Consider the following 23514-nt stretch of genomic DNA (forward strand, 5'->3'; position numbering starts at 1 on the left):
TCGATGTTGGTGCATAAATCATTATAACATTTAGTTTGTACCTCATAGAAATCCTGAGTGTTAGTCTTGACACCCTCGGTGATGTACTTTTTGAATTCCAAAATGTTGTTTTTTAAATCTTTATGGACCAGAAACCCAACTCCACCTTCACTCCTTTCACTGTTTCCACTGGTGTACAGCAGATTTCCTCTTGATAAACTTATATAAGTGATTCATTTCTTCTTCTTGTTTCAGCCAAACCGATGATATTCCAATTCACATTTTCTAATTCCTTTTCCAGCTCTAATATCCTGTCTTCACCGATGAGTGATCTTACGTTGTAATAGACCAAGTTCAGTTTCCGTGAATGACAGCCTGGTCATACCCAGAGATTCTTAGCACCCTCTACTCTCACTGTAAGAGGAAGAGTGAAAGCCGCTGGGAACTGAGGGCCAATTGTTTTGTCATGCTGTCATATGCTGGAGGATTTGGTCTTTTCCTCTTCACGCTGACCAGGCATCTTGATTAGAATCAGTCTACATATTCGTTGCCACCTATGTGATGTAACAGGGCTCATCGAGAAGGTGTGAAATGGATTTTAGGGAGGCAGGCCAACCGGACGTCTCCTAAATCTTCTGTAATAGAAAGATATTGGATCCATCAGTGTTTTAGACTTAGTGTCTGACAACACATAGGATATCTGTTCCCCTACGACATTTTACAGAATCAATATATCAAAAATATGATTTTGAATTGATGAATTTAGTTGTTCCTTGGGTTGTTCTGGTAAACTCTGTCTTTGACATATCTCTACAGAAATCAGTCACATGGATTGACGTTTGGGGAACAAGCAAGCGAATCAATGCCACCTCTGTAGGGCTTCTTCTGATAGTCCAAAACAATGTTATTTTCCTAGAAATGTTCACTCAAAAGGTTAAAAATAATTTTGTGATCATCACAAAATCACATCACCAGCAGTACAATAAATAAAAATAAATTTTTTAATAAACTTTGCACTCTCAATAGTTATGAAGAAATAAAGATTTGAATGCTTTATTTTATTTGTTTATTTTTTTGCTTGTGTTATTTGGTGGTATGTTGAAAATAATTTGTGAAAAAAATCATTAGGGTAATGTAAACTGTAAATATTATTTAAATAATATTAATAAAATAATAAATAACAATAATAAAATAAATTTCAAACCCATAAACATATATATACATTAATGTTTAACTGGAAAGCCATTGTTGTTGGGGGGGGACTGAAAGTTGAATTGTGCTTTGAGGCCTCTGGGTTTCTTCCTGAATCCATCAATGATTGTTGCTGTTTTGGAAAGATAAAGTAATTTAAGAATTTTGAAAATGCATTTCTGTATGTGCAAACAGATTTGCAAAAAGGAAAGGTGTTCAAAAACATATATTTGGTTTTGCTGTTTTTTGATTAGTGTAAACGTTTTACAGAAGTCTGAGAACTCATTTATTTTTTTAGGATATTTGCTAAATATACTTTAAATTAGTTATATTTTATATTTTATTTGTCAGTTATGTATTTCTAATATATATAAAATTTTCTATTCACAGGATGGATATGGTCATGAGTGTTTGACCTTTCGAACTCTCAGGCAAGATCATCACTCTGTGCAAAGGTCTCGATCCCCAGCTGAACAGAGCAGTTCTGATGATGGTACAGAGTTAAATTTCACTAGTTAGTAGCTTTAGGCATATTTTATATTAAAAAAAAAAACATGCCTATGTCTACCTGCTTTGCATTTAAATTATTGCTATACTGTGGTAGTTATGTGATATAATATTGATATCTTGCTTCATTTTTTTCACCCCTTACAACTAGCTTAGTGATCATAATTGCTATCCTTCCAAACAGAAAAAAGGTCTCAATGTCTCAACAGAAGGAACTTTTTTTTTTTATCTCCCAGAAACTGAAGTTTATTTTTACAATATACAGTTTTTGCCAATTCCCTAAGGCTACAATATTTCATGGCTATAGTTGCCTATTTACAAATTCAAAAAAAAAAAAACTTGCTTCACTTTTCAGCTTTCTTTAACTGACTTTTTGGAGGATGGGGTTGGCAAATATTATTTCTTGTTGTTGTTTATAAGTGGAATAATATTTATTGGAAGAAGAATTGGAATTCATAATGTTTAATATTACAATTTAAGCATTGAATTCTTGGGTCATTTACCTGCCTGCCACTAGAAACTCAGCTGCCTCTGAAGCCAGTTAACTTAAACCCACTTGAAACAAAGAAAAAAGTTCCTCTCATTAATGATGAGATTCAATGCTGAAATTCTTTCCATTCTTGTGGAAAATGAAATACTTTCAGTTTCATAGAAAATGTTGAAAAAAAAAAATCACATAGCTTGCACCAGTCATATTCATTAAAAATGCAGTAATAATAAGTAGCCAGTATATTTTCATGAATATGTAATTTTGGAAATTTTTCTTAAAATGCCAGAAGTATACAACAGTTTTACATTAAAGTCATGTTACACATCTTTAAAATTTTCACTATTTCATTTTTGGAGTTTTAAATGTTTACAAAATGTTTGTTTCTGAAGTTTAGATTAATTTAGTTGTGGGGGGGGAGGAGAATTTTTATGTGGTTATTTTCTAAAGTAATGATTATGTAGTACTAAATTATGATATGTAAAAACAACTTTGCTTGTTTTTTTTTTATCTCTCTAGGAATTGCAGCCTCCACTGTTCTTTAAACAAGCAACAAAATCTCTCAAAACTGCATAAAGTGTTTTTTCATTATTTATCGTACTATTCACTGTAATATTGGCAAGATAATGCACAGGGCACACACATCTGGCATATTTCTTCCTGCTTACAGACAATGATCCTCCACTATTCATAAATTGTTCATCACAACTTACAGTTCGACATATCCCATTAGACTGAATATCAGAAATATTACCTTCATCTCTCTCTGACACAAATGCAAGAACCTTTATTGCTAGCCCACCTATTGGGAAACCATACCAATCTGGATGAGCTTTTCACTTATCTTAAACAAATCAGACTGTATAAATATATCTGATATCAAACCAATCAAATTTTAGCACTGTTCCAAATATTTGAATAGACACATTTTAACCTCAGTTGCCCTTGTGCCTCTAAACCTCAACACCCTCCAGTACTATATAATTCATCAACAAGATTGTGTTGCACACAATCCAAACAATCTGGTACATGGAGGTGTAGCATTGATAATCAATACTCAGATACCCTCCAAACCAATCCCACTAAAACAAAACTAGATGCAGTTACAGTAAAGGTCAGTATTAACTCTGACTTAACTATCATCTCATATATTTGCCCCTTAATCAAAATATAAATAAATTATATATTAGTAAATAAATTTGATGAATTTGAGGTATTGCTCAAAACATCAAAGGCAGATATTGTTGGGATATCAGAGACGTGGTGTCACACAGATATAAGGAATGCAAAACTGGAATTTGGAGAGTACAATGTGTACAGGAAGGATAGATGTTGACTGGAATTTGTGGGTTGGTCACTCACACTAGCAAGGCTTTAGTGGATTTATTGGACGATTGTTTTCTTCATCAGCATGTTCGGGAGGCAGCTAGAGGGAGTAATACTCTTGATCTGATTATCAGTAGTGATTCTTCATGCATTAAGAATCTGCAGATAAAGCAACCGCTAGGTGGCAGTGATCACAGTGTGCTGAAGTGAAATTTACTCAAAGGGGTAACTACCATCAGGGGCAAAGTGAAGGGATTTTGCTTTCGTAAAGGCGACTATGGTGGACTGAGACAGTATTTATATTCAATTTAGTGGGACAAACTGATGATGTTACCAACAGCAAATTCAAAATGGGAAGCATTCAAAGAATTAATCTTGGAAGCTACTAGGCTTTACATACCAACCAAGAAATATTGTTCAAGGTTTAGGCCTAAATGGATATCAGATGAACTAATGAGACATATGGCAGAGAAAAAAATGCATGGGATACATATAAATTAATGGGTGACATGGAAGCCTATGATAGATATAAGCTGGTCTATAACCAAGTCACAAAGGAGATTAGGAGGCAAAGGCAGATTATGAGAAATCCTTGGCAAAGGATGCAAAGAAAAACAGCAAAGAGTTCTTTACCTATGTAAACTCTAGAAGGAAGGGGGGATGAATCATATTGGTCCACTGGATATTGATGGTTCAACTGTTGATGATTCTGCTCAGGTGGCTAACAAACTAAATGAGTATTTTGCATCTACATTCACACATGAGGAATTATTCAGTGAGGGGAATGCCAGAGGTGAATTAATTAAACTCTGGAAGTGAGTTTGATGATTTTGTAATAACTGAGAGGAAAGTGGAGAAGAAATTGTTGAAGATAAACATCAAAAAGGCACCCAGGGTGGATGGGATCTATCCAGTAATATATTAAAGGAGGCAGCAAAGGAAGTAAGCAAATCCTTAGCCATAATTATGAGAACTTCCCTGGACCCAGGGGAGGTACCCATGGACTGGAGATGTGCAAATGTGACTCCAATCCACGAAAATCGGATCAAAGGGAGACACAGGCAATTATAGACCTGTTAGTTTAACTTTTGTTCCAAGAAAATTAATGGAGGCACTGGTTAAAGAAGCACTGCAGGATCATCTAGACAAGACTTCAATTATAGCTCGGACACAGCATGGGTTTGTTAAGGGGAAGTCTTGTCTGACTAATTTTATTGGATACTATGATGTAGTCACAAAAGAACTGGATGCAAAGAATAACTTTGATATCATATATTTGGATCTTAGAAAAGCCTTTGATACTGTTGCACATGGAAGACTGCTGAACAAGTTGGAGCAGCATGGCATTGGAGGAAAATTGCTGCTATGGATAAAGGAATGGTTGAGTGGGAGAAGACAGAGTGGTAATCAATGGACACTGCTCATCAAAATGTTATTAGTGGAGTCCCTCAGGGTTCAGTGTTGGGTCCATTGTTGTTTTCTGTATTTATAAATGATATTGATAATGGTATATGAAGCTTAATGTCCAAGTTTACAGATGATATGAAGGTTTCCAGGTTTTTTAAGGACACTAGTGACAGTACGCTGCTGCAACAGGATCTAGAAAAGTTGAGCAGATGGGCTGAGAGGTGGCAAATGAAGTTTAACATTGACAAATGTAAAGTACTACATATGGGAAGCAGTAATCCCCAGAGTAATGTATCAACAATGAGAGTGGTAGAGAATGAAAAGGACCTGAGGATAATTGTGTAGGCAGATATGAAGTTTTCTGAGCAATGCAGACAGTCTGCAAGAGTAGCTCATGGTGTCTTGTCAATGATATACAGGAATTTTTCTAGCAAGGATAAAGAGGTGATTATCCCCTTGTATAAGGCAATGGTCAGGCCACACCTTGAGTACTGTATACATGCTTGGAGGCCTCATTTTAAGAAGGTTGTAGAGCTGTTGGAACAAGTACGGAGAAGGGCAACAAGATTAGTGAATGGAACAAAGGGTTGCTCTTACGAAGAACGGCTTAAATTTTGCAAATTGCAGTGTCTGGAGACTAGGCACCTGCGAGGTGATCTGATTGAGGTGTATAAAGCCTTGAATGGTTTGAGCATGCTCAATGCTGATGAGATTCTTCATTTTGCTTAGAATAATCACCTGAGAGGGCATAAATTCAAATTGAGGAAAGATAGTTGTAGGATAGATGTGCAGAAGATTTCCTTTAGCCAGTGGTAGTTTGTTGGTGGAACACAGACTTCCATCCTTTGTTGTGGAAGATGATAACCTAAATAAATTTAAGGCTGAGCTTGATAGGTATTTGAAACAAAAGGAGGGGTGAAATGAGAGCTTTTTTTTTTTTTTTTTTTTTTTTTTCTCTGATGCTGCATAAGCTTGCTTTCTTGCATCATATGCCTCTACTAATGCTTATAAGCTATACCGAATTAGTGGTACAATTTCCTCAACTCTACTTCATCCTAAGGGAGCTCAACAGTCACTATCCATTATGGGAAAATCAAAACAGAGGAAAATCTTTCATATATCCTCTATTTAGATGGACTATTCATAGCAATCTACTGGGTTGGACCATTATCCAGTAATGTGCCACATTGATACAAGCATTCCCTTCTTTTCTAACCAAACTGCCAAACGGAACTTTTTCAAAGCAAACTGGGATATATAAGCTGCTAGCAATACTGAAAGAAAAGCAGGTCCAACAAACATCCACAAATTTGGCCACAGAATATATCTCTAACCAAATACTACAAGCAGCAGACAGTGATTCCAAAATAATCCCAAAAAATATTGGATTATTTTTTTTACTAGTTAGAAGAACAGAGCATAGAACATCTTCAGAAAGTTTTCAACAACTAGAAATCTCACCTGCTTTAAACAGGCTCTGGCAAAAGCAAAATGTATTTAGGCAGACCAGCAAAATGGAAGCATGAAGGTGTTTTAACTCCACAACTACAAGAACTATAAAAACTCAAACAATATGGGCCAAAATACAACCTATGTACCCAAACATTTCTACAACCTTTCCATACTGACTGTTAAAGTTGATGTTATGAAACCAGTGGAGATTGTGAATACATTGTTCTGGTTCTCTAAGTGGTCTGATATTTTCTTAGTTATGAAGCTAGTTGAGATCTTGTAGATTGTTTCTTGTGCTTAACCTTCAGGTATGTAATTCATCGAGTAAGAAATTCTGGGATTGTCTCAGGGTGGCTTATCATCCAGGTGAACTGCTCTGATAGGTGCTTGCCTGTGCAGTTTAACTTCTTGTACCAGTAGCTGTGGATCTTATCTATTCGTGGGTTCTCCAGTGGTGAGACTTCCTAATCATCTGTTGCATTTCTTCCTCATGAATCTCCCATTCTGTCATCTTGTATGTCCTTTGTTTTCTTCCGTTCTAGTTTTATACTCATGGATAGAACTATTTCAGAAGATAAATAAATAAGAATAAAAAAAGAACTGTTAATTCTTTTTTATTGTCTTATTTCACTGCCTCATAAGTTGCCCCTGAACCCCCAATTTGTCTTCTTTCCACTCTTGTAGACGGCTCTTTGATTTTCATCAAAGATTTGGTTGTTTTTTTTTCCTCTGTATGCTGTCTTTGTATCAGTGTGTCTCTTGCTGAGTGTGAGGTAGTTCTATTCTCTGATTTTTGGTCTCATGTTTGCTGTGGATGTTTTCTTTCATGAGGATACTCTTCGATTTTCCATTCAATGTCTTACTCCTATTACCCGATTGGTACCAGGTCTATCTTGACTCTTAGTTTGTCTATCTTCGGCTGAAGCCATCTTTCCAAAGCTGACAGTTCCTTGTTTGTTTTGCATTTCTTCTGCTGTTGGTCTCTTTTTTCTCTTCCATCAAGCCTGGTGATTGCTATGGCAGCATAGCTATGTGGATGGCCTCCAGCATTGCTCCAGTGTTGTTGAGGTAATGTGGTATTATTTGTCGATTGAGGTTTTCTGTGACTTGCCACAGGATTCTTTTGTGTCTCTGCTTCAGTATGGCATGGGTCTTTGTGGGGTCCATTATCTTGAATTAGACCTTCCACTCGACTTCTATTCTGGATATCACGACCTTGTCTGTTTTCACTTCAGCTGCCCTGGTTGTATTTCTTCCTGATTTTCCTCCTCCAGTTCAATATTGTCCATATTCTTTGTTCTTTGTAGTGATCGCGGACATCCTGGTTGATTTTTTCGAAGATTGCAGGAGCTACCAGGTTCTTTGCAATGATGGTCCTTCCCTGGTCCGCTGCTCGCTGTTCAGCGACCTGAACAGTTAGTTGTTTCAACAACTTGCTGTGTAGTCTCGTCCTGTATGTTGTCATATCTGTCTCTAGCTTGGTTACTTCATAGTATATTTGCATGATGAATGTATTCATTTCGATGCTCCACTTTGTGCATTGGCTTTTCTTCCTTCCTGGGTGATTACTAATGCAGTTGGACAGGAAGCTCTTTCAGTTGATTGGGCTAGATAGTCTTGCCCTTCCCTTGTAGCCATACAGGGAACAGTGCCACTCACTTCAATGTCTTCCTTGGGAAACTGTCTTTGACTTTTTCGGATCTACCCCCTCTGCCTAAAGACCGAACACAACTGACTTAATCCTATGCCATGCTCTATGCAGTACATTCATCATTTCCTCAACATCATCTATCTATGGAAGTAGACTTTTCTTGCTTCAGCTTGCATCCAATAGTGCGTGTTATTGGGAGTGACAGCAGATGTTAGAAATTTTCTGCCCCAGCCATTCCTTTGACTTTGGGGGAGGATAGGTCTGCTGAAGCGAATTTCACAATTTATTTATTGTATGGATACATATTCACTCCTACCTTGGTCGGAGTGGATACATATTCACTCTGACCAATGTAGGACTCGAACCCAGGTGCATCAGGCTGGCAGTCAAGTGTCGTAACCAGTGGGCCATCATGCCCTCTTTTTTATTGTTGTTATTATTATAATTTATTTTATTTTTTATTTATTTATTTTTTGCTGCATAAACTTGCTTCCTTGCATCATTTTGCTAATACTCATGCTAATCATAACTGCTTCACTTGCATTTGCTAACGTTGCTCTGGTGCTCATTCTTATCTTACATGTCAATGTTCTTAGGGAAAATATTCTTTGTTCATTGACAAGAGAATTGAAGAGAATGGGACTGAGGATAGGCCTGTTTTACACCACACTTCTTCTGGGCATGGGCCACTCCAGACACATTTTTCTTTAAAGATGGTCTCTCACCAGCTCTCTCACCAGTTAAACCTGCAGAGAGAGAGAGAAGGGGGGAGAGAAAGAGTTAAAGCACATGTAATAAAGGTATGTAAGGTGCTATCAAGCACCTTGCTGACATTAGCATTAGTACATGCATATGATGCAAAAAAGCAAGTTTATACAGCATCAGCCAAAAAAATACCCTTCCCATTTCACCCATCCATTCACTCCAAATGTTTGTCTAGTTCTGCCCTGAATTTATTTAAGCTATCAACTTCTACAACAACAGATGGAAGTTTGTTCCAGCAATCAGACACACACTGGCTAAAGGCAAATTTCCGCACATCTAATTATACAACTGTCTTTCCTCAATTTGAATTTAACATCAGCATTAGTATTACCATTACTAGAGGCATACAATGAAAGAAAGCAAGCTTATGCAGCATCAGCCAAAAAAAAAAAAAAAAAAAACCCTCCCAATTCATCCATCCGTTCATTCCAAATGCCTGTCCAGCTCAGGCTTAAATTTATTTAGGCTGTCAACTTCCACAAAAAGAGAGGAAAGTCTGTTCCATCAATCAGCTACCCGCTGACTAAAGGCAGTTTTACACACATCTACTCTACAACGTCTTTCCTCAATTTGAATCTTTGCCCCCCTCAGTTTCTTAATCTGAGCAAGATTAAGAATCCCATCAGCATTCAGCTTTCTCAACGCATTCAAGGCCTTATACACCTCAATCAGATCACCTTGCATGTGCCAACTCTCCAGGTACTGTGACTTGCAGAACGTAATGCTTTCTTGGTAAGAGCAACCCTTTGTTCTCCTCACTAATCTTGTTGCCCTTCTTTGTACTCATTCTACAACTCTACATCTTTCCTAAAATGGGGCCTCCAGACCTGTACACAGTACTCAAGGCTTGGCCTGACTATTGCTGTATCCATCGATTACCACTCTCAATCGTCTCCCACTCAACCATCCCTTTATCCATTGTAGCAACTTACCCTTAATACCATACCTCTCCAATCTGTACAGCAGTCTTCCATGAGCAACAATCAAAAGCTTTCCTGAAATCCAAGTATATGATATCAAAATTATTTTTGGCATTCAGTTCCTTTGTGATCACATCATAGTATCCAATGAAATTAGCCAGACAAGACCTCCCCTTTAACAAACCCATGCAGTGTGTTAACTATTGCTGCAGTCTTGTCTAGATGATACTGCAATGCTTCTTTAACCGGTGACAACATTATTTTCCCTGGAACACAAGTTAAACTAACAGGTCTATAGTTATTTGAGTCACCTTTTGAACCACCTTTATGAATTGGTGATACATTTGCAGACCTCCAGTCCATGGGGATCTCCGTTGAGTCCAAGGAAGCTCTCATAATTATGGCTAAGGGTTTGCTTACTTCCTTTGCTGTCTCCTTTAATATAACTGGATAGATCCCATCCACCCCAGGTGCCTTTCTTGTGTTTATCTTCAACAATTTCTCCTCCACTTTGCTCTCAGTTATTACAAGATTCTCTAGCTTACTGCTAGAGTTGAATACACCTCTGGCATTCCCCTCGCTGAATAACTCCTCATGTGTGAATGTCGATGCAAAATATTCATTTAGTTTGTTAGCTACCTGAGAATGAACATCAATAGTCAACCCATGTATTTTAAGTGGTCCAATCGGATTGATCCTTTCCTTCTAGAGTTCACATAAGTAAAGAACTCTTTGCTGTTTTTCTTTGCATCCTTTGCCAAGGTTTTCTTGTAATCTGCCTTTGCCTGCCTTACCTTCTTTGCGACTTGATTACAGACTATTTTATATGTACCATAGGCTTCTACGTTGCCTGATAATATATATGCATCCCATACCTTTTTCTTCTCTGCTGTGAGCCCCATTAATTCATCTGACATCCATTAGGCCTAAACCTTGAACAGTATTTCTTAGTTGGAATGAAAAGCCCACTGGTCTCCAAGATTAAGTCCGTGAAGGATTCCCATTTATAATTCAACGTTGGTAACATCATCAGTTGATCCCATATATATAAAATGTATAGAATTTAAAAACTGTCTGAGACCCCTTTAGTTACCTTTATGAAAGCAAAAGCACTTCCATGAGCTACTCTTGCAGAAGGTCTGCACTGCTCAGGTAAAACCATATCTGACTGCACAATTACCCCCAGGTCCTTTTCATTCTCTACCACCTTGAGTGTAGTACCACACAATTGATATATTACCCTGGGGTTACTGTTACCTATCTTCAGTAACTTGCATTTGTCAGTTTTAAACTTCATTTGCCACCTCTCAGCCCATCTGACCTTCGTATCATCTGCCAACTTAGACATTAAGCCTGATATAAATTCACCAATATCATTAATAAATAGAGAAAACAACATGGACCCAACACAACCCTGGGAAACTCTGTTAATAACATTAGTCCACTGAGAGCAGTGTCTATTGAATACCACTCTCTGCTTCTCCCACTCAACCTTCCCATTATCTTGTGAGTATGGGCTTGGCACACCCAAGGTCCTGAGCTGGATATCATCATTCTTCTCTTTCTTGGTGATTCCCTTCTACTCTTCTCTCTCTCTCTCTCTCTCTCTCTCTCTCGCTCTCTCTCTCTCTCTCTCTCTCTCTCTCTCTCTCTCTCTCTCTCTCTCTCGGGGTGGTTCAGAAAATTTTTTTTGGCTAGTGCAGCATAAGACTCAAGCTTCCTTGTACCATATGGCTAATAATAATAATAATTATTATTATTATTATCCATAGTATAATTTTGCCCGTAATGCCACACTGTTCCATGTACTTGTACAGTAGCCTTCCATGTGCAACAGTATCAAAAGCTTTCCTAAGGTCCAAGTATATAATATCAAAATTATTTTTTTTATTCTGTTCCTTTGTGACTACATCACAGTATCTAAACAAATTGGTCAGACAAGACTTTCCCTTAACAAACCTATGCTCTTACCGAACTATTACCGAAGTGTTGTTTCGATGATCTTGCAATGTTTCTTTAACCAGTGACTCCATTAATTTTGTTTCTTTAACCAGTGACTCCATTCATTTAGTTTGTTGTACTCACAGCACAACAAACTAAATGAATATTTTGCATCGACATTCACACATGAGGAGTTATTCAGCGAGGGGAATGCCAGAGGTGTATTCAACTCTAGCAGTAAGCTAGAGAATCTTGTAATAACTGAGAGCAAAGTGGAGGAGAAATTGTTGAAGATAAACACAAGAAAGGCACCTGGGGTGGATGGGATCTATCCAGTTATATTAAAGGAGACAGCAAAGGAAGTAAGCAAACCCTTAGCCATAATTATGAGAGCTTCCTTGGACTCAACGGAGATCCCCATGGACTGGAGGTCTGCAAATGTATCACCAATTCATAAAGGTGGTTCAAAAGTTGACTCAAATAACTATAGACCTGTTAGTTTAACTTGTGTTCCATGGAAAATAATGTTGTCACTGGTTAAAGAAGCATTGCAGTATCATCTAGACAAGACTGCAGCAATAGTTAACACACTGCATGGGTTTGTTAAAGGGGAGGTCTTGTCTGGCTAATTTCATTGGATACTATGATGTGATCACAAAGGAACTGAATGCCAAAAATAATTTTGATATCATATACTTGGATTTCAGGAAAGCTTTTGATTGTTGCTCATGGAAGACTGCTGTACAGATTGGAGAGGTATGGTATTAAGGGTAAGTTGCTACAATGGATAAAGGGATGGTTGAGTGGGAGACGATTGAGAGTGGTAATCGATGGATACAGCAATAGTCAGGCCAAGCCTTGAGTACTGTGTACAGGTCTGGAGGCCCCATTTTAGGAAAGATGTAGAGTTGTAGAATGAGTACAAAGAAGGGCAACAAGATTAGTGAGGAGAACAAAGGGTTGCTCTTACCAAGAAAGCATTACGTTCTGCAAGTCACAGTACCTGGAGAGTTGGCACATGCAAGGTGATCTGATTGAGGTGTATAAGGCCTTGAATGCGTTGAGAAAGCTGAATGCTGATGGGATTCTTAATCTTGCTCAGATTAAGAAACTGAGGGGGGCAAAGATTCAAATTGAGGAAAGACGTTGTAGAGTAGATTGTGTGGAAAACTGCCTTTAGTCAGCGGGTAGCTGATTGATGGAACAGACTTTCCTCTCTTTTTGTGGAAGTTGACAGCCTAAATAAATTTAAGCCTGAGCTGGACAGGCATTTGGAATGAACGGATGGATGAATTGGGAGGGTTTTTTTTTTTTTTTTTTTTTTTGGCTGATGCTGCATAAGCTTGCTTTCTTTCATTGTATGCCTCTAGTAATGGTAATACTAATGCTGATGTTAAATTCAAATTGAGGAAAGACAGTTGTATAATTAGATGTGCGGAAATTTGCCTTTAGCCAGTGTGTGTCTGATTGCTGGAACAAACTTCCATCTGTTGTTGTAGAAGTTGATAGCTTAAATAAATTCAGGGCAGAACTAGACAAACATTTGGAGTGAATGGATGGGTGAAATGGGAAGGGTATTTTTTTTGGCTGATGCTGTATAAACTTGCTTTTTTGCATCATATGCATGTACTAATGCTAATGTCAGCAAGGTGCTTGATAGCACCTTACATACCTTTATTACATGTGCTTTAACTCTTTCTCTCCCCCCTTCTCTCTCTCTCTCTCTCAAGGTGGTAGAGAATGAAAAGGACCTGGGGGTAATTGTGCAGTCAGATATGGTTTTACCTGAGCAGTGCAGACCTTCTGCAAGAGTAGCTCATGGAAGTGCTTTTGCTTTCATAAAGGTAACTAAAGGGGGTCTCAGACAGTTTTTAAATTCTATACATTTTATATATATGGGATCAACTGATGATGTTACCAACGTTGAATTATAAATGGGAATCCTTCACGGACTTAATCTTGGAGACCAGTGGGCTTTTCATTCCAACTAAGAAATACTGTTCAAGGTTTAGGCCTAATGGATGTCAGATGAATTAATGGGGCTCACAGCAGAGATTCATTTAGTATGTTACCCTGGGGTTACTGTTACCTATCTTCAGTAACTTGCATTTGTCAGTTTTAAACTTCATTTGCCACCTCTCAGCCCATCTGACCTTCGTATCATCTGCCAACTTAGACATTAAGCCTGATATAAATTCACCAATATCATTAATAAATAGAGAAAACAACAATGGACCCAACACAACCCTGGGAAACTCTGTTAATAACATTAGTCCACTGAGAGCAGTGTCTATTGAATACCACTCTCTGCTTCTCCCACTCAACCTTTCAACCTTCCCATTATCTTGTGAGTATGGGCTTGGCACACCCAAGGACCTGAGCTGGATATCATCATTCTTCTCTTTCTTGGTGATTCCCTTCTACTCTTCTCTCTCTCTCTCTCTCTCTCTCTCTCTCTCGCTCTCTCTCTCTCTCTCTCTCTCTCTCTCTCTCTCTCTCTCTCTCGGGGTGGTTCAGAAAATTTTTTTTGGCTAGTGCAGCATAAGACTCAAGCTTCCTTGTACCATATGGCTAATAATAATAATAATTATTATTATTATTATCCATAGTATAATTTTGCCCGTAATGCCACACTGTTCCATGTACTTGTACAGTAGCTTTCCATGTGCAACAGTATCAAAAGCTTTCCTAAGATCCAAGTATATAATATCAAAATTATTTTTTTTATTCTGTTCCTTTGTGACTACATCACAGTATCTAAACAAATTGGTCAGACAAGACTTTCCCTTAACAAACCTATGCTCTTACCGAACTATTACCGAAGTGTTGTTTCGATGATCTTGCAATGTTTCTTTAACCAGTGACTCCATTAATTTTCCTGGAAGAGAAGTTAAACTAAAAGGTCTATAATTATTTGTGTCACCTTTTGAACCCCCTTTGTGAATGGTGGATAGAATTGCACATCTCCAGTCCATGGGTACCTTCCATGAGTCCAAGGAAGCTCTCATTATTATGGTTAAGGGGCCTATGCTGCCTACTTTAATATAAGTGGATAGATCCCATCGACTCCAGGTGCTTTTTTTTAAGTTTATCTTCAACAGTTTCTTCTCTACTTTGCTCTCAGTTATTAAAAAATAATTTTCTCACTACCATAGCTTAATACACCTCTGGTATTCGCCTCCCTGAACAACTCATGTGTAAATTCATTAATAAAGGAGTTCATTAATTCATTAATAATTCATAAATGTAGTTGCAAAATACTCATTCAGTTAGTTAGCTACCTGAGCTGAATAATCAACAGTTGAACCATCGATATCAAGTGGACCAATCTGATTCATCCCCTTCCTTCTAGAGTTTACATAAGTAAAGAATTCTTTGCTGTTTTTCTTTGCATCCATTGCCAAAGATTTCTTGTAATCTGCCTTCGCCTGCCTAACCTCCTTTGTAACTTGGTTACGACCAGCTTATATCTATCATAGGCTTCTGTGTCACATGTTAATTGATATGTATCCCATCCATTTTTCTTCTCTGTCACATGTCTAATTAGTTCATATGACATACATTTAAGCCTAAAACTTGAACAATATTTCTTGGTTGGTATGAAAAGCCTAGTAGCTTCCAAAATTAATTCTTTGAATGCTTCCCATTTTGAATTTGCTGTTGGTAACATCATCAGTTGGTCCCACTGTATAGAATTAAAATACTGTCTCAGACCACCGTAGTCACCTTTACGAAAGCAAAAACCTTTCCCTTTATCCTTGATGGTAGTTACTTCTTTGAGTAAATCCCACTTCATCACACTGTGATCACTGCCACCCAGTGGTTCCTTTATCTGCAGATTCTTGATGCATGAACAATCACTGCTGATAATTGGATCAAGAGTATTACTCCCTCTGTTTGCCTCTCGAACATGTTCCTGTAGAAAATAGTCATCTAATAAATCCACAAAAGTCTTGCTAGTGTGCGTGTGACCGACACACAAATTCCTGTCAATGTTTGGAAAGTTAAAATCCCCTGGAAAGTAAAAATTAAAATAAAAGACATTCTCATTTACTGGCCCACTCTATTTTTCTGGAGAATTTCCCATTATACTCATCAGGTTCATTAGGCCTATAACACACACCGACTCTTATTTTCCCTTTACCAGTGCTTATGTAACACCAAACACACTCAACATTACATTGTCCACCAAAATCAATTGGATGCACTTCCTTAAATTTGATACATTTCTTAACTAACAGTATAATCCCCTCCTCCCTTCCTGTCCTTTCTATACTTTCTGTACACATTTAGGCGCCTCCGTAGCCAGGTGGGAAGAAGCAACAATAGCACATGCTTCTTGATTAGACTGGGGTTCGAGCCCGTCACCACCAAATACAGAGGTTGCGGAAAGGTCAGGGAATGATCACCGCATATTCCTGGAGCAATATGGCCTTAGTTGCTAATGCTCCTAAAAAAAACCAAACAACACAACATCTCCCCAAATTCCAATTCTGCACTGCTTATGTCTGGGTGACACCGCGTCTCTTATATCCCAACAATATCTGCCTTTGATGCATTGATCAGCACTTCAAATTCATTAAATATATTTACTGTACTTCTAGCATTGGTGTACATGCAAGTATATATATGGACCTCTTCTTACTCTTAGTTACCCTAACATAGTCCATGTATTTAATTGTTCCATAATGACTCCTAGCAGTCCTGGAAATCTCCCCTGCCTTGCTTTCCAGACTGCTGCTCATTCTAATAGAAGCTTATTCTAATATCAACAATTATACTATTTTTCTATTGATTTGCATGCAAGCACAGACAAAAGTGATAGAAGAAAATTGCTTTTGAGCATTAACCTATAATGTTTTAAAACTGAGAGTGATGATAACTGTTTAAGCAGATATCTGAGTTTATGATTGTATTTTCTACAAAATTTGTTTGAAATTATTTCATCGAGGAAATTGATGCCGACCCGTGTACCTTCAACAATCCATTTACTGTTGATATTGAAGGAGTAAGTCCTCAATATCAAATGGAATTATATGAGTAAAAGGCAGAACCATTCATTATATTTAGTTGAGAAACTAGACCAAAATTATTCAAATTTCTGTCCAAAGAAAAATATCCTGACTGGAGAGATTTTGGATTACAAATAACATATGTGCTTGATAGTACATATATCTGTGACTGAGCAATTTCTGATACGAAAAATATAAAATCAAAATAGAGAAGCTGAATGAAGGACACCACACTTTACCATATACTTTTACTCTCAAAAACAAACACCGAAGTAGATATAAACTAAATTGTTGCCCAGCAGCTTCAACCACAATGCTCCCATTAAATTTTTACTTATTAAATATCGTCAAAATCACGCAGTGTCCCTATTTAGGTAGGCAGAGGGAACCAAGTAGTCACATCTTCCTATCTATTCTGCATTTAGGCCTAAACCTTTAACAGTATTTCTTAGTTGGAATGAAAATCCTAGTAGCCTCCAAAATTATGGCCCTGAAGGCTTCCCATTTAGAATTTCATGTTGGTTACATTATCAGTTGATCCCACTGTACAGAATTTAAAAACTGTCTCAGACCACCATAGTCACCTTTATGAAAGCAAAAACCCTTCCCTTTACCCTTGATGGTAGTTACCTCTTTGCGTAAATCCCACTTCGGCACTCTGTGATCACTGCCACTAGTGGTTCCTTTATCTGCTGATTCTTGATGCATGAACAATCACTACTGATAATCAGATCAAGAGTATTAATCCCTCTAGTTGCCTCCCGAACATGCTGCTGTAGAAAACAATCATCCAATAAATCCACAAAAGCCTTGCTAGTGTGTGTGTGTGTGTGTGTGTGTGTGTGTGTGTGTGTGTGTGTGTGTGTGTGTGTGTGTGTGTGTGTGTGTGACCAACCCAAAAATTCCGGTCAATCTCTGGGAAATTAAAATCCCCCAATATAAGGCACTCTGATTTACTGGCCCACACTATTTCTCTGCACAATTGCTCATTATACTAATCAGATTAATTTGGCCTATAACACATATCTACTCTCATTTTTCCTTTAACACTGCTTATGTAACACCAAACATACTCAACATTGTATTGTCCACCAAAATCAATTGGATGCACTTCCTTAGATTTTATGTGTTTCTTAACTAACAGAATAACCCCTCCTCCCTTTCTGTCCTGTCTATCCTTTCTATACACATTGTACTCCCCAAATTCCAGTTTTACAATGCTTATGTCTGTGTGACACCATGCCTCTCATATCCCAACAATATCTGCCTTTGATGTCTTGACTAGCACTTCAAGCTCATCGAATTTATTAACTATACTCCTAGCCTTGGTGTACATGGAAGTATACATGCTGCTGTTTCTACTCTTCGTTACCCTAACACAGCCCATGTATTTACTTGTTCCACTATGACTCCCAGCTGTCCTGCAAATCCGCATTGCCTTGCTTTCCAGGCTGCTGCTCAATTGCATTTCAATAGAAGTAGTGCAAGGATCACTTTTACTTCTGCCAGCTGCTACTGTTAATCTATTAGTCCGTGTATAGCCCCAAACTAGCAGTTTTCCGACCCATCTAACTCTGTCTCGATAGCAAAAGAAAATATTCTTGCACCCTTTCTATTTAAGTGTATCCCATCCCTGTAGAAGCAGTCTCTCCTTTTAACAACCACAGAGCAGTCTGAGAAAAATTCAACCCCTTGAGTCTTGCACAATCTATCCAGGACCGAATTGATTGACAAGGCTATCATCATATATGCCCTCCTATTGTGTCTGGACAGAATTGCAGACACTTTCAAATTCAACCCTAAATCATGGCTTTTTTTTTTTCAACATTGTCTTGTACTTGTTAAGTAATTCTGCTGGTCTCCTACTCTTAATATCATTAGTGCCAATGTGTACAACACTATCTATCACCCTTTTGTGCCCTTAAAGGATTATATCTGCTCTGGCAGACATAACCTGGTCCTGTTCCAGCTATCCTTTTTGCACAATATGTTCCCCGTTTCCTTTACAATAGAGTCATCTACAACAACTTGTTCCTTTGGGACCAGCGCATTCTGCCTTGGGGTTTGCCACTGTGTTGCTTGATTTTCAGCCTCCGTAGCCAGGTGGGCAAGAGCAGCAGTGCATAGCACATGCTTCTTGAGTAGACCGGGGTTCGAGCTCATGAGCCATCAAAATACAGAGGATGCAGAAAGCTCAGGGAATGACCACTGCATATTCCCGGAGTAATCCCCGGCCTTAGTTGCTAATGCTCCTAAAAACCAAATAACAACTAAAACAACTTGATTTTCAAGTGCAAGCTCTGGCATTGATGTGGGCAGCTGAGACCCTCAATTTAAATCCTTCGAGGGAATCCACCCTGTCCTTCAAACTCTCATATAAGCCCATAACAATACTGAATTAGCATTAGCATTAGTACAGGCATATGATGCAAAAAAGCAAGCTTATGCAGCATCAGCCAAAAAAAAAAAAAAAACTTCCACTTCACCCCTCCGTTCATTAGAAATACCTGTCCAGCTGAGCCTTAAATTTATTTAAGCTATCAACTTCCACAACAAGGGATGGAAGTCTGTCCAACCAACCAACTACCTGCTGACTAAAGGCAAATTTCTGCACATCTATTCCTAAATTTGAATTTATACCCTCTCAGGTGATTACTCTGAGCAAGAGGCAGAATCCCATTGGCATTGAGCATGCTCAAACCATTCAAGGCTTTTTACACCTCTGTCAGATCACCTCGCTGGTGCCTGGTCTCCAGACACTGTAATTTGCAAAACTTATGCCTTTCTTCATAAGAGCACCCCTTTGTTCCATTTACTAATCTTGTTGCCCTTCTCTGTACTCATTCCAGCAGCTCTACATCCTTCTTGAAATGAGGCCTCCAGACCTGTATACAGTACTCTAGGTGTGGCCTGACCATTACCTTATACAAGGGAATAATCACCTCCTTATCCCTGCTAGAAAAATTCCTGTATATCATTGATAAGACATCATGAGCTACTCTTGCAGCCAGTCTGCACTGCTCAGAGAACTTCATATCTGCCTGCACAATTACCCCCGGGTCCTTTTCATTCTCTACCACTGTCAGTGTAGTACCACAGAGTTGGTACGCTGCTCTGAGGTTCCTGTTTACCATATGTAGTACTTTACATTTGCCATGTTAATTTTCATTTGCCACCTATCAGCCCACCTGCTCAACCTGTCCAGATCCTGTTGCAGCAGCATAGCGTCAGTAGTGTTTTTAACAACCCTGCTAACCTTTGTATCGTCTGCAAACTTGGACATTAATCTTGATATACCATCATCAATATTATTTATAAATACAAAAAACAATAATGGATCCAACACCGAACCCTGAGGGACTCCACTAATAACATTAATCCACGATGAGCAGTGTCCATTGATTACCACTCTCTGCCTTCTCCCCCTCAACCACCCCTTTATTCCTAGCAGCAATTTGCCTCCAATGCCACACTGCTCCAATTTGTGCAGCAGTTTTCCATGTGCAACAGTATCAAAAACCTTTCTAAGATCCAAGTATATAATATCGAAGTTATTCCCTGCACCCAGTTCTTTTGTGACTGCATCATAGTATCCAATCAAATTGGTCAGGCAAGACTTTCCCTTAACAAAACCATGCTGTGCCTGAGCTATAACTGAAATCTTGTCTAGATGATCCTGCAGTGCTTCTTTAACCAGTACCTCCATTAATTTTCCTGGAACAGAAGTTAAACTCACAGGTCTATAATTACTTGTGTCAGCCTTTGATCCTCCTTTGTGAATTCGTGTCACATTTGCACATTTCCAGTCTGTGGGTACGTCCCCTGAGTCCAAGGAAGCTCTCATAATTATGGCTAAGAGTTTGCTTACTTCCTTTGCTGCCTTCTTTAATATAACTGGATAGATCCCATGCACCCCAGGTGCTTTTCTTGTGTTTATCTTCAACAATTTCCCCTCCACTTTACTCTCAGTTATTACTCCTGCCCACTCGGCTACTCCGTAGCCGAGTGGGCAGGAGCGGGAGTGCAGTAGCACACGCTCTTTGAGTAGACCGGTGTTCAAGCCCCTGACTGCTGAATACGGTCGATCTGCCAACTCGCACTGGACCAGCATGGCAGATTATGGTCCATTTCCCTCAGCATGAATCGTTGAGGAGGCTTCCATCCTGCAGTGGGTTGATAATGGCTGCACTTTACTTTTTTATTACAAGATTATCTAGCTTATTGACAGAGTTGAATACACCTCTGGCATTCCCTTCGCTGAATAACTCCTCATGTGTGAATGTCGATGCAAAATATTAATTTAGTTTGATAGCTACGTGAGTAGGATCATCAACAGTTGAACCGTCGATATCAAGTGGACCAATCTGATTCATCCCCTTCTTTCTAGAGGGGCGCCTCCATAGCCAGGTGGGAAGGCGCAGGCAGTGCATAGCACAGGCTTCTTGATTAGACTGGGGTTTTTAACCCGTCACCACCGGATGCGGAACGATCACGGAATGACTACTGCATATCCCTGGAGCAATATGGCCGTAGTTGCTATTGCGCCTTAAAAAAAAAAAAAAACCAAAATCCTTCTAGAGTTTACATAAGTAAAGCACTCTTTACTGTTTTTCTTTGCATCCTTTGCCAAAGATTTCTCATAATCTGACTTTGCCTGCCTAACCTCCTTTGTAACTTGGTTACAGATCAACTTGTATCTATCATAGGCTTCTGTGTCACGTGTTAATTTATATGTATCCCATGCATTTTCTTCTCTACCCTATGTCTCATTAGTTCATCTGCCTTCCACTTAGGCCTAAACCTTGAATAATATTTCTTAGTTGGTATGTAAAGCCTAATAGCTTCCAAGATAAGTTATTTGAATGCTTCCCATTTTGAATTTGCTGTTGGTAACATCATCAGTTGGTCCCACTGTATAGAATTTAAATACTGTCTCAGACCATCGTAGTCGCCTTTACGAAAGCAATAACCCTTTCCTTAACTTTACCCCTGGGTAGTTACCTCTTTGAGTAAATCCCACTTCAGCACACTGTGATCACTGCCACCTAGTGGTTCCTCTATCTGCAGATTCCTAATGCATGAAGAATGACTACTGATAATCAAATCAAGAGTATGACTTCCTTTAGTTGCCTCCCCAACATGGTGATGTAGAAAACAATCATGCAATAAATCCGCAAAAGCCTTGCTAGTGTGTGAGTGACCAACCCACAAATTCCAGTCAATATCTGGAAAATTAAATTCCCCCATTATAAGACTCTGATTTACTGGCCCACTCTATTTCCCTATGCAGTTTCTTATTATACTCATCAGAGTCATTGCCTATAGCACACTCTTACTCTCAATTTTGATCTCCCAATGCTTATGTCACACCAAATTGAGTTGACACTGCACTGTCCAGTGATGTCGACTGGCTTCACTTACTTGGATTTTAAGTGTTTCTTAACTAATAGCATAACTCCTCCTCCCTTCCTATCCTGTCTATCCTTTCTGTAGACGTTGCACTCCCCAAATTCCAGTTCTGCATTCCTTATATCTGTGTGACACCACGTCTCTGATATCCCAACAATATCCACTTTTGATGCTTTGAGCAATACCTAAAATCCATCAAATTTATTTACCAAACTCCTAGCATTGGTGTACACACAAGTATACATGCACCTGTTCTTTTTCTTAGCTACCCTAACACAACCCATGTGTTTACTTGTACTGCAATGACTGCCAGCAGTCTCTGAAAAATCCTGCATCTTGTTTTCCAGGCTTCTGCTCATTCCAATAGAAGCAGTGCAAGAATCTCTTTCACCTCTGCCAATGGCTAAGTTATGTTATGTTATTTGGTTTTTAGGAGCATTAGCAACTAAGGCCATATTGCTCCGGGGATATGCGGTGGTCATTACCTGACCTTTTCGCTTCCTGCGTATTCGGTGGTCATGAGCTCGAACCCCGGTGTAATCAAGAAGCGTGTGCTACGCACTGCTGTCCTGCCCACCTGGCTACGGAGGCGCCTTCCAGTAGCTACTGTTAATCTAGTCATCCTTGTATCCCCCCCCCAAGCTAGCAGTTTTCCGACCCACCTAACACTGCCTCGATAGCATCAGCAAATATTCTTGCACCCTTTTTATATAAGTGTATCCCAACCCTGTAGATGCAGTCCCTTCTGTTAAAAAGTACAGACCAGGCTGAAAAAAATTCTACCCCTTGAGCCTTGCACAGTCTTTCCTGGGCCGAATTGATCGACAACGCTCTCATCATTTACTCCCTCCTATCGTGTCTGGTCAGAATTGCAGACACTTTCAAATTCAACCCTAATTCATGGCTTTTTTTCAACAGTGACCTGCACTTGTTAAGTAATTCTGCCGGCCTCCTACTCTTAATATCATTAGTGCCAACGTGTACAACTATATCACCTTTTGTGCCCTTAAAAGATGATAACCGCTCTACAACGTCATCAACCTTTGCCCCTGGGAGACATTCCCTTGTCCTGTTCCACCTATCGTTTTTACAAAGCATGTTCTCCGTTTCTCTGACAATAGAGTCACCAACAACTACTAGTTCCTGTGGGACCAGTGCATTCTGCCTTGGGGTTGCTGCTGTGTTGCGTGATGACCAGGTGCAAGCTGTGGCATTGATGTGAGCATCTGAGAGCTTGATGGGCCCTCACTTTAGATCCTTCGAGGGCATCCACCCTTCCTTCAAGCTCTCATATAGGCCCATAACAACGCTGAGTTGTCGCCTGATTTCGTTACACTCCTTGCATCGCATACACACAAAGACATCCCACATGGCAATATCATGTCCCATACCCGATTGCTCTGCAAACATCAATCAAGCAGTACATTTTAAAAGGCTGTGATTCAGAGGGAAACTGCCCCCCCCCCC

The 23514-nt window shown here is 39.0% G+C and overlaps 1 protein-coding gene across 1 annotated transcript in view; it reads left to right on the forward strand.

The window, feature by feature from the left end:
- The window catches only part of LOC150088255 (intermembrane lipid transfer protein VPS13A-like), a 3009916-nt gene that overhangs the window by 2321835 nt on the left and 664567 nt on the right, over window positions 1–23514 (forward strand). Inside the window, exon 63 of the mRNA XM_090370087.1 lies at window positions 1561–1684. Coding sequence (XP_090226213.1) covers window positions 1561–1684 — 124 coding nt within the window. The remainder of the gene's footprint in view (window positions 1–1560; window positions 1685–23514) is intronic.

Source organism: Mastigoproctus giganteus, chromosome 3, assembly GCF_048544385.1.
Source record: "Mastigoproctus giganteus isolate SK-2022 chromosome 3, ASM4854438v1, whole genome shotgun sequence".
In the NCBI taxonomy this organism is placed as follows: domain Eukaryota; kingdom Metazoa; phylum Arthropoda; class Arachnida; order Uropygi; family Thelyphonidae; genus Mastigoproctus; species Mastigoproctus giganteus.